The following is a 13,030-nucleotide window of genomic DNA, read 5'->3' as shown; positions in this document are numbered from 1 at the left end:
TCTTAATTCTTAATTCTTAATTCTTAATTCTTAATTCTTAATTCTTATGTTACATGAACAAGGCTTAGCTTCAAGCTGTATATATACATTATGCATTTTAAACTGCTGTGAATGCAATGGATGATACAAATCAAATGTTTTGATCAAATCAATTCTTTTAATAGGTCTGGCCAATATTGTGTTTGCATGACATGTCATGACAATGATATATGTCTTTGTACAATATGTACCACTATGACATGGCTGATGTTACTTTCTATCTTTTAGATATCCATATCTCTAGGAGAGAACGGGAGTGCGGGCTTTACATATGCTTGACTGGACTGTCTTTTATTTTGCCCTGCTCTGAAAAGACTGGCTATAATTGCCTAGCATTACTCACCTGCCCAGCAGCAAAAATTCTCCAGCGAGTCCCAGGCGCCTCATAGCCATTAAAAGCCCTCTCACAGTCATGCCTTCGCAGAAGCAGGCAACCACTCTTGCCTTGGGCAGGTGGCTTCGGAGCTTTCGCAGCAACTTGTCAAAGCTCTGTTCGCCAGCATTGCTATAGATCTTGTAGGAATGTGCAATGCAGATCCCTTCCTTGGCTGCCATATCTTTGAAAGCCTCCATTCCACTTTCACCATAGTTTCCTAAATGCAAACAGAGACATGTATGCACATATTAAAATCTGCAGAGGCTTTTTTTGCTTTGGAAACAGCTAATATTTTAAAAAGTACATAACATATCTGCACAGAGATCAGTGTAGCTATCTTTAAAATAATAATAATAATAAAAAATGAACACTTTAATTTATTAATCCATTTTTCAAGTCAAGATCAACAAAGTTTCCTAGAAACCTCACTTCTGTTTAGCAGCCTGCTTCTATTTTGAAATCAAAGACTGTTAAGTACCTCAACACCTGTAAGAATCTGTTCCAAAATGTCTACGGCAAAATCTGTATAAATTGCATGTTGCCTTCTGATTCTCTTAAGTTGACTGAATACCCCCCCTACACAAAAAAGGAAATAAATCTTTAGGATATATTCTTTGGTGTAATATTTTGACTATAAACAAAAACAAAACAATTGCTAATAACATCATGACTGTTCATAGTGCAATCTGAACAGCAACAACATTTAAATTACACTGAAAGGTAATAGCTATCCTGTGAATAAAGTTTTTCTGATGACTCAGGAAAATGAGAGGCAAAATTGAGGACTAATATTACAGAGATCACAGGTTTACAGATGAACTAAATATATATATATATATTGATTAAATGACAACAAAACCAACAGAAAATTCTTCATATTTTCTTTCAAGCTGTTTTCCTATAGGATAAGCTGGTAATAAATACCAGGAGATAGATATGTCTGTTGTTTTTTATTCTATCTCACCATAGAAAAATTCTTCATTTGAAATTGTAGAATAGTCACAGCGATTAAACAGTGGGTGTAGTGTTCCCACTGACAACCATATTAACCAGGACTGTCTTTCTGGTTCCTTGTGTTCCTCCATCTACCTTTCTAAGTCTGTTTCTTGTCTAATTTAAATCAGAAGGATTTGGGTGAAGGAACTCTCTCTTCTCCAAAATATTGCCTTAACTTCCAAGTAATATTCCACAGAAACACAGTCAATAAATGAATAAGACTGAGAGTGTTAAAGGATTTGCAAGGAACTGTTGATCCTTCACTCACTTCTGTTGGTTTGCAAATAATAAAATCTGTAACGACAAAAAGATTTCTTTGCCAGCTGTGTTATGAGTATATAAGAGTACTGATAGTGAAAAAAATAAGTGAGGTACTTAGAATCAGACTACAGGATTTGGGCTGTCTCTGCCCTCATTTGGTTTTGTGACTTTGGACATTGGAGCCACCAAACACTCACCCGCCCTGCCTAGGAAATCACCCCTATTTCTCAACTGCCAGAGTTTACAGGCTGCATTAGCTACCAGACTGTACATGAACATGAAAGACAGTCTCCAGTTTAAAGATCTTAGTATCTGAATAGCCAAAAGAGACAGGATATAAGAAAGGAAGTATCACTACCTTCATTTCATATCAGAAATGAATCACTGAGAATTTGAAATTTCCAAATGGTACCCCCAACCAGAATGGGAACTTGAATGCAGGTCTCCTTATCTAATGTGCACCAATTTTTATTTTTCTCCCTGCTGTATCTAGGTCTGATGAAGAATCCATTACTATGCAAATTGTGCCTGAGCAAAATGTCATAGAAGTTTTAAATTTATTTGTAGCTGTGGTCCCTGGGAGTTGCTGTGCTTCCCCATGTGTCATACTCATAGGGCAAATATTTCCTGTGATAGATCATCATCAAATGATTGCCATGAGATGCCGAAGGAGTTCAGCTACAGGTTAGAAACATGGTGCCTAATGAAAGACTTATTATAGCCCCAGAAGTCAGTCTGAAGGAAAAATGGGGGTCAGTCACATAAAACTTCCAGCAGGCCCTGAGGCCATCTAAAGTAAATTAGGCAGTATGGCAGGAAATGCACTTCTTTCCTTAAAGTCAGTCTCTTTTTTTTTGTCAGTCTGGATATAAATAAAAAATAAAAAATAAATATTAGTAATAAATAAATTAAAAAAAAAAAAGTTTTGTTTCACTTTTCCTAACAGGAGAAAATAAAAAAAAAAAAAAAGTAAAAAAGTCAATATCAAGTTTTACCATAGAACTTGGAAGTTTGAGAGAGAAAAAAGAAAAAAATATCTACGGTATATCACAAAGAAATTGAAATTTTGAAGATTTCATTTTTCTGTCAGGAAACTGTCAGTGGAAAATTCCTGGTTAAATCTAATTGACTTACAGAAATAGATCTCTTCAATGTTCCAGATACTGAATTCTTTGTTTGAGAGTGTTATAAATGCACAAAAGTATTACCCTGAGGCTTGCTATAAAGCTGAGGCTTACTATAAAGCTGAGAACAGGCTTAATTACAGTCCTGAAAAAGTAGTAGGTCTTTCAGTGAACACGAAGTGCTTTAACTCGTTTCCAATCAAGTAAAGGTTGCTGCAGCACAAATGCTGTTGTCTCATCATGTATCAAGACAAGGTGGTTTAGTGAAACTTCAAAAAGCAATGCGTCACCAAAAAAATGAGAGGAAATTTACTAAACTACCAAGGCCACTTAACAAAGTGTTACATCCTTAACATTTGGAAAAAAAATATCTTGGCACTCTAAATCTGAATGTGACAAGGTTCTCCAGCTGGGAAAACTACGTCCGCATAACATGAGCTCAGGGGAGAGTTGATGAAAACAGAAAGAAGCTTTGCTTCAAGATGCTCGTACAAATACACCAGTGGAGATCTTGTCATGATCATTACTGATTAAACTCTACTTAGTTAATTATTCATAGAGAATTCCCCTGTTGTGCAAGAGATATGATGAGGTATGTATATTTAATTTGAGCTATAGTGTGGGGATAATGAACAATCCTTGATGAAAAAAATCCTCCCTTTCTGCTAAATTTCTTTGCAACACACATTAGGATGAATTTCCTCTGAGCAATCTTTTTGTGGAAAACCTATATGTGCATGAAAGCATACACGTAGCAGCACAGGGACGGGGAATCTGGGGAAGTTGCATTATCTAATTTCTTTAAAGATGAGATCTGAGGTTCACAGTATGAGTGCATCTTCACACTTTCTGTATGGAATTGTGTTTCTCATAGCTATTTCATTTATGAACTGTGGCATTTCCATACTAGAAAACTGTCACATTGCCAAAATTGGCCCAGGAAGAACAAATTTCCACTGACAGTGAATTTCACAGTCATCGGACATTTCTATGACTCAAAGAGAAAGATATAGGGACTTTGGGGCTTGCACATATGCCTGGACAAGGTGAGGATTTGTACTCTGAGAAGAATATTTTAGTTTCACTTCCAAGTGAAAATTAATTCAGAAGCCCTGTGCTGGAACCAGTGTAATATCTTCTATGAGTCCTTTGTGACAAAAGCTGCTTACATGCTGGAAATCTAGCCGTGTAGCTATTTTGTTTCTACTTCTAAATCTTAATGAAAATTCCTAAGGAAAAATTAGGGAGAAGGGAGGGATTGATTTACTTCTACTGGGCTAGTCTCAGTTCAACAAAAGAAATTCCACAAGCAACACAGGCTGGAACTGAAATATGGTCAATTTATCCTCAGTTCCTCCTGCCCCACCAAGTTCCATCTCCATTTCAGTGTTTGGGAAGTTGCATCTCCATATTGTGACTTGTTCTGCTGGAAGAGGTAGAATTTCTTTTTTTTTTTTTTTTTTTAACTGGATGTTCACCTCCTCTATAAAGCTTGTCTGTTGGTGGCATAATCAGAGCTGCTGACTGTTGAAATATGTTCTATACTTGTGGCAACAATCTTTTAAATACCAGTCTGAATCCTGCATGTTGCCTACCTGAATGTCTGACCCTAATCCCAGTTCAAAAGATGCTCCAATTTTTCTCTGTATGTTTAAAACAAACAAGCAAAACAAACAGAAATTCATATTGATTACATCATCATCTGTAATGCTTATCCCTGCTTCAGGGTTGGAACTTTGTTCCAAACTCAGGCAAGTGCATACCCACCTACAGTTTAACTATAGCAATCTGTTAGTTCCACATCCAATGAATTAATTCGAAAAACTATTAAGAAGCTTAAAAAGAACAGATTGTGCTTTTTTTTTTTTTTTTTTTTTTTTTTTCCAGATGAGGCTTAATATAGTACAGTACATAATAATACTTCAATCTGATAGAAAAAGGTCAGGCAAACTGCAGGTTGCTCTTGCTGCTCCTCCTGCCCAGCAATTGAGCCAGTTAAACTACCTGATCAGAAACCGTTAAGATCTTATCTGCATAACACACCAAAACAGCAAGGTTTTTGAACTAAAAATAATAAACAGAGTACACTGATGTGCTTTATAACACTAAAAGTTACTGATATAGGATTAAAACATCCCTACAGCCAAATGGAATAATGAACTACATTTTCTTCTGCCCAGGGATTTTTGGGTTTTCACACATTCATTTGGAGTATGGGAAGGCTTTTTTGCTTGTTTGTTTGTTTGTTTGTTTGTTTGTTTTGCTTGTAATCATTACTTGGACATGTATATTGCTATCATATTTTTATTTATTTATTTATTTTTGCTTATAAGAGAGTTTTAGTGAACATGGACGAGAAACAGCCTTTAGGAGATATTTAGGATGTACAATTGCTTCAGGAAGCGCACTGCAAAAAATCAGAAAGTAAAAGAAAAGGAGGTTCAAGTAAAATTAAAGAAATGCATTATACCATTAATTTAGCTTGTAATAACCTTACCTATCTCAGAACATATTTAACATATTTAACATATTTAATTTGATGTTAATATTTAACATCAGAACATATTTAACAGAAGTGCTACTATTATTTTTATAGACAAAGAGCAAAACACAAAGCAATATTCTATGCTGTATCTGAGCCACAGAAAAGAAGCCAATTCAAGTTAAAATTCTCAGTAGATATCTTGCAAGCAATATGAGGATACAGAGCTTCATTTTTTACTAGCTTTTATTGGCATTAACTGGATGAACTTTGCCAGAAATACCTAAAAAAATCTAAGTAGGTATAATTCTGAAAATATTTGTGGGAGTAATTGAAGGTATTTATGAAAGGCAATGTGTTGGCTGATTATCAAAATGATCTTCCTTCAAGAAAAGGAATGGATAGAAGTATTTCTTAAAAGGAGATGTTGAAGACTCTTTGACTGTTATAACTAAAATTAAGCATCACAGAAAAACAACACCTATCTACTACTACTTGTATCTAGTCAATATTGTCTACATTTATCTGTTGTGAATGTATGAGCCTTCTAAACTTTTGTCACATATAAAAATAAAGGCATAATACCAAATCCCTTGAGCAACTAGAGCAACCACAAGCATGGTGAAAGGCACACTTATGTCTGCAGGAGCAGGAACTGAATTGTTTGATGGGAAGCTCATGATTTATTTGTAAAGAGTACAAACCAAATGAAATCAAATCAAATGTCTGAAATTCTGAAGTTGTTCATGTGTGTTAAAGGAAAAAGAAAAAAGACCTGTTAAAGGAAAAAAAAAAAAAAAAAAGGAATTTTTTAAAATGGGAATTTCAGTTTCTATTTTAAGTATATATGTGTAAAACAAAACAAATTCTAAAAAGTTCATCTTGATAACAGTCCATTAAAACATCCTAAAGGAGGATATTTCCTCAAAATATATTCCACTTAACTATCTCCAACCAGTTTTTTAATAATCACTCTGAGACTGGACTGTTGTAATGCCAGTAGCCAAATGTTGCGAACAAGTCACACTATGCTTTCATCAGCATGATACCAGCTTGTGCCTCCAGTGTTATGCTTCACTTGGAGCCAAATGTTGAAGAATCATTATGAAGTTTCTGTATGGGGCCACTACAGAACTGTGGCACAGCACGGTATGCAAACAAGATGGAAGACTTCTTGATGAAAATTTCTGCTGTTATATACTATTAGTTTTCATTGATGAGATTAGTTGTCTTGTGAGGTTCTGGTCTTTGTCAGGAGAGGTGTGAAGAAGGTCTATCTGTTGCGTCCCATGCAGGATCAAGCAATCATGTCAATGGAAGGTTTCTGCAAAGACATGACTACACAAACAGAGTAACCATCTAATGTTGACTGGCTTTGAAGAGGTATCAGAGAACTAGAAAACATGTTTCATGGGGCAAAAATTCCCTCAGTGATTTATTGAAGAAAAACAAACAAACAAACAAACAAACAAACAAACAAAAACTATTCTGTCATTAATCTTGCTGTAAGTGTCTTCCTTAAGCACAGACAATTGCAAAGTGATTCGGAGTGTATGATCTAACTGCTAAGGCCTTAGAAGAGACATGAAAATAACGATGACTGCATTTAGGACTCTGTCCTTAGCTATACATATGATCATGGAAAACTGATATATCAATTTATTTGGATAGTCATCCTTTATATTCAAACTGACAGCTTTTTGAACAGGTTGTCTATTGCCCAATGTTCATAAAACTCAGAAAAATAAGGGCACCTTGTACAGCTGGTGGCTTTATAGTTGAAGACATAATTCAAGTGTTGTCAATATAAAGAAGCATTAGTTACCATGACATCATAATGGCTATAAACCTAATTTTCTTTTCTGTGAACAGCTATGAATTTTTTATATTTTTACATCTGGGAAAAATAAATGTTTTCATAATCTTAAAAATATTGGCCAACCAAAAAGCCCTGCTTCTAATCCTCTTAAGATTCAATTAAATCTGATTGAAGTAATTTGTTTAAATGATCTCATAATATTTAATTTAGGTATTGACCATTTTATCATTTTACTATAAACCTCCTTTCACTTTCTGTAACATAACATAAAACATGTGCATTCTGAATTAAGAAAAGAGCTTATTTTTTATTTCAAATGTCTTTAACTGAAATATTTTCATGTTTAAAAATAAATTCCATTCAAATATTTAAAGAAATTAATGAACCCTTTGAGTTTTGTTAGTTTTAGCTATTAGGTATTTTCTGACTGGATGTTTTCATTGAAAGCTTTTTAAACCAGTCTAGTGAACAGTGCAATATGCAGAAAACCTAATCATACTGAATTAAATTAAATATATCTGTTTATTACCTTCTTACCTAAGAGAGCTGAGAAGAATCAGTTTGATACCAAAGTTTTTCTCCTCTTTCTCATCTTCTTTTGTCTATACATTTTGGCTATATATAATATGTTCATGCCTCGAGGAAATTGTGTATGACTTGCTTCCACAGTTTGATGAAGCTCACTTCTATTTATTTTTAAATTATCATTTCATAACTTTAAAATAAAGGCTTATTTTAAATGCCTCTGTTAACTGTCTGGAACAATCTTTTGTGTTCAGATTGAACACTTCAGACCAAAGACTTTTCTTTAGTCTGAGCACCTTTGATCCACCCTGCTAACTGGTACACCTGTAGCTTTGTGGCCTTGGCCACTGACAGACGTTGGAAGTCCACTTCCAACAATGTCTGATAAAAAAATTTAAGCTTGACAGCTTTTGTAGAAATGTGTTGTTGCCATCTCTGACTGCTCTCTTTGTTTTCAGACAAAAGAGATTAATAATTTTATGTGTTTTGTTTGTGAAAAAGCTCTTTCTATCCATCTGAGTCTAAAACATTTCCCTTAGATATTTCCCATATCATTTCATCATTTCATTTCAAAATGAAATCATTAATGAAAGCACAGTTTGTAGTGGACTCCAGGGATATGCTGTCTGTTCTTTCATTTGCAGTATTGTTTTAGGATTATACTCTTCATTTTTTATTTGGTTTTCAGATGGAAATGAAGACATGAGAAACCGATGGTATTAGACTGGACATCGTTCCTTTCAGGAGATAAATACTATGTCAGAAAGGAGGGGGGGGGGGGGGGGGGGCTTTGGTGTATGATCCTGCATCCTTCATTGTGGGCATAGTGAATTCTCAAGGAATGAGCCTAGCTGGGATTCTGATATTTGGACCTATACCCAGTTCAGGCTTAGACAGTTAACTATTCCTGGCCCTTTCTACAAGTGAACAACATCCCAGTTACCTAAGTTCACAACTTGGAGCATACTTTTACATAATATCAGATATTCATCTACGGTTTGTAACTGTTTTTTTTTTTTTTTTTTTTCTGAAATACATTCAATGCTATATTCTGCTGCTGCAGTAGATGAGCACTACTAGAAGTCACCCAGCAAAAGGAAGCATAATTTGGGGATTAGATAGACTTTGAAGACCTTCAATAACATCTTTTGTATGTTTAAGTGCCCTTTTTTCTGCCCTATCTTCTCATACTCATTCTCAATGGAGGTAAACACATATTCTTATCAGTGGTGGTGCTGTGAGAATAATCATATCGTAGACTGAGAGAAAATTACATAAATATAGTAATAAGTGTCACATATTTACATTGAACAGACTGAATGAATCCTGATGATTTTCTGTCATTGTTGTGGTTTAACCTGGCAGGCAGCGAAACACCACACAGCCCTTTGCTCACTCCCTGCTCAGTGGGTTGGGAGAGAGAATCAGAAAAAGGTAAAACTCATGGACTGAGATAAAGAGTTTAATATGGAATAAAAGGAACATACAGTAAAAATAATATTAATAACAATAATTATTTATTATAATATAGTAATAACAATAATTGTTCCTAATAATAAATAATGTGCAAAACAAATTATGCATAATGCAATTGCTCACCACATGCTGACCAATGCCCAACCAGTCCTGGAGCAGCAACTGTACCCCAGGCCAACTGTCCCCAGTTTATTTTTCAGCATGACACCACAGGGTACGAGATATCCCTTTGGCTACTCTGGGTCAGCTCCTGGCGGTGTTTCCTCCCAGCTCCTTTTGCACCCCCAGGTACCTCTCAGGCAGGACAGCATGAGAAGCTGAAAAGTCCTTGTCTCTGTGTAAGCACTGCTCTGCAACCACTAAAACACTGATGTGTTATCAACATAATTTTCTCCTAAATCCAAAACAGAGCATCATACCACTATTAGGAAAATTATCTCAACTGAAACCAGGACACTCATAAAAGCTCACATTTGCTTAGTTATATCAATAACTACATCATATTTATTACAGCAAGTCACTTTGTATAACATCTGTTTTAATAATAACACATTTCCTGCATTAACTGTAAATGATGGCAAAGCTATTCCTAAGACCTAAATTTCACTGCAACGGCTTGTGCAACCATTCATATTCAGCATGTTCATCTGGGACAAGAGCAGATTGACTGTCCCATTCTAAACTCTCAGAGCAATCATGTCTATCAGGAATCCATGAATACTTACAGTGGTGACTGGAAGGCAGATCTGTGACTGTTTGCATTTCCCAGGAGTGCTTGTCAAAAGATTTTGAAGGGGATAATATAAAGGTTCTTGGGGCATACAAATGATTCATAAAGAACAACATGGCTTAAAAATGACACACCATGTCATACCAAGTACTAACTTGGTATCCTTCCACTAGAGAGTGACAGAATTGATGGACAAAGCATGAGCAACTACTGCCATCTTGACATCACCTTGATTTATGTAAAAATTTTAATACAGTCCCACACAACATTCTTGTCTCTAAATTGGAAATATACAGATTTGATGGATGGACTATTCAGTGGATAAGGATTGTCTGGATGTCCACATCTAAAGAGTTGTGGTCAAGAACTCAAATCCAGTGACAAGTAATCTCTCAAGTCCATATTGGGACTGACACTTGTACCTTCATTGGTGACATGAACAGTGCCACCAAGTAGTACTGTTGACATGTTGGAGGGAAAGGATGCCATCCAGGGCGGCCCTGACAATCTTGAGAGTTGGGCGCATGAGAACTTCATGAAGTTCAGCTAGGACAAGTGTAAGGCCTTGCACATATTTTGGAGAAATCCCAAACATTAGTAAAGACTGAATGATAAATGGATAGAAAACAGCCCTGCAATGAAGGATTTTAGTGAAGAAAAAGCTTGACATCAGCCATCAACATGTGCTTGCAGTCCAGAAAGCCAAACACAGAGTCAAACATATTTTGACTGTATCAAAATAAATGCAGTCAGCAGGTCAATGGAGGTGATTCTCCCCCTCTACTCCACTCTTCTGAGACCCCTCCTGGAGTACTGTGTACAGCACTGGGGCCCCCAACATAAGAAAGACATGGAGTGGGTCAAGAGGAGGGCCACAAAAATGATCAGAAGTCTAGAGCACCTCTCTGATGAAGACAGATTGACAGTTGGTGTTGTTCAGCCTGGAAAGTGGAAAGCTCCAGGGAGATGCTATCATGGCCTTCCAGTACTTAAAGGGGGGCCTACAAGGAAGATGGCAAGGTACTCCTTATAGGAAAGTGTAGTGATAGGACAAGGGGTAATGGTTTTAAACTACCAGAGGGTAAACTTAGATGAGATATGAGTAAAAAATTCTTTACTATGAAGATGGTTAAATAGTGGAACAGGTTGCCCAGAGAAGCTATGGATGCCCTATCCTTGGAAATGCTCAAGGCCAGGTTGGAAGGGGCTTTGGGCAACCTGGTCTAGTGGGAAGTGTCCATGTCCATGGCAGGCAAGTTGGAACTAGATGACCTTTAAGGTCCTTTCCAACTGAAGCCACCCAATAAATCTATGAATACTCTTTTATTTTTTATTCTTTATGGATTAGCTGCAACAGTGGTTTTAATAGGTATATCTAGCAATTCAGCCAAGAGCTAGAGCTGTGTTGTTATAAAATCTTAGTGCATATGGAAACTAAGACTTTTTTTGGATAGATTTGTGGCAAGCACATTTGATACTCACAGATGTTCTCCTGGCTTCACACACTCATACCTGTTTATAAGGCTGGTTGATTTAGAAGTAGATAGATGACCTTTAAGGTCCCTTCCAACCCAAACCATTCTATGACTCTATGATCCTATGATTCTATGATGATTCTGTGATTCTAGGATTCTATGATTTTCTTTAACCTAAATGCCTATGGTGGTGTCAGTGATGGAGCAAAGTGGAACTGATCCTATAGTCTATTTGACTATTACATTGCGAGTTTTAATATTTGCAGAATCGGTATTGGCACTTGGCATAGCAGTCTAATGAACGTTCAGAACATTCAGGAAGATCAGTCTCTGCTTATTTGATTATATTTCTCTATGAAGTACCCTTTAGTTGGCATGATTTCAAGGATGTCATTGATATGAAAGGAAATGTTCTTTGGGCACTACTGTTACATACTGCCGTTGTCTGCTTAGGTGCTGGAGGGAAAACTGTTACCAAAATGTTTACAGGAAAATTTTGTCCAATGGAAATTATACATATTATATATAGAGAGAGAGTTATTCTGGAATGCTGGGGTTTCCTGCAATGAGACAAAATAGAAGCCTTTTGACCGAAAAGCAAATGGTGAAATGATCAGAGGCCTTGACACTTTTTTTGACTGTGAGATGCTCAAGTGCAGAGAAAATGATGGTCTCGTGATATGTTAAACACTGTCATCTATCATGTTTAGCTTCTTCATTAATGATCTGAAAAGGGAATAAACAATGTTAATTAAAGTTCTAAATGATATTGAACACTGGGGATGACAGTCAGGATACAGAAATATTGCAAAGGTTTCTAAAGATACTTGGCTAGGTATTTGGGTAAAGAAAGAGGTTCACCACAGCATACTTAGTGTCTTGATTTTGGCTAGGATAGAGTTAATTTTCTTCCCAGTAGCTGGTATGTTGCTGTGTTTGGGATTTAGGATGAAAACAATGTTGATACCATGCTGATGTTTTAATTGTTACAGTGCAGTGCTTACACTAAGCCAAGGATTTTTCAGATTCTCGCTCTGGCCTGCCAGCAGGCAGACTAGGGGTGCAGCAGGAGCTGGGAGGGGACGGGATCAGGCCAGTTGACCCCAACTGGCTAAAGGAGTATTCCAAACCATCTTTTGTCTTGCTGAACAATTAATATGGGGGGAGGGCTGCTTGGGGATAGTCGAGGAATCAGTCAGCATGTGGTGAGAAATTGCATTGTGCATCACTTGCTTTGTACAGAGTATTATTATTAGTACTTTTATCATTATTATTATTATTATTTTCCTTTCTTTTCCATCCTAATAAACTGTCTTTATGTCAACCCACAAACTTTCATTTTTATTTTTTTTCTGATTCTGTCCTCTATCCCAGAGAGGGAGTGGGGAGAACAAGTAAACAGCTGTGTAGTGCTTAGCTGCTGGCTGGGTTAAACTACAACACTTAGTCTAAAAAATATCCTGTATGGGGTGAAAGGATGGTGACCATCCTTTCCACAATGAAACAGAGAAATGTTTCATGAATGAAACCAACCACAATGAAACAGAGAAAGCAGAAAGAAAACAAGGCAATTTTGCAATGAGATATGAAAAAGTAAACATAGTAAAGGCATGTTTCTGATTTTTTTCTTGCTTTTTAATTGCTAGCTTAGACTTTGTGAAATATATATATATAATATTATATATATATATTTGCATATATATATATTATATATATATTTGCATATA

General features: G+C 36.1%; 1 protein-coding gene across 4 annotated transcripts in view; it reads right to left on the bottom strand.

Annotated features, from left to right (window-relative positions):
• The window catches only part of GRM5 (glutamate metabotropic receptor 5), a 282,787-nt gene that overhangs the window by 148,785 nt on the left and 120,972 nt on the right, over positions 1–13,030 (bottom strand). For all 4 annotated transcript variants that reach the window (XM_035329190.1, XM_035329208.1, XM_035329196.1 and 1 more), the window contains one exon: positions 383–632. In XM_035329190.1, coding sequence (XP_035185081.1) covers positions 383–632 — 250 coding nt within the window. The remainder of the gene's footprint in view (positions 1–382; positions 633–13,030) is intronic.

This window comes from Oxyura jamaicensis, chromosome 1 (genome assembly GCF_011077185.1).
Source record: "Oxyura jamaicensis isolate SHBP4307 breed ruddy duck chromosome 1, BPBGC_Ojam_1.0, whole genome shotgun sequence".
NCBI lineage: Eukaryota > Metazoa > Chordata > Aves > Anseriformes > Anatidae > Oxyura > Oxyura jamaicensis.
Note: the sequence above shows the minus strand (reverse complement) of the source record. Positions and strands in the feature narration are given on the sequence as shown.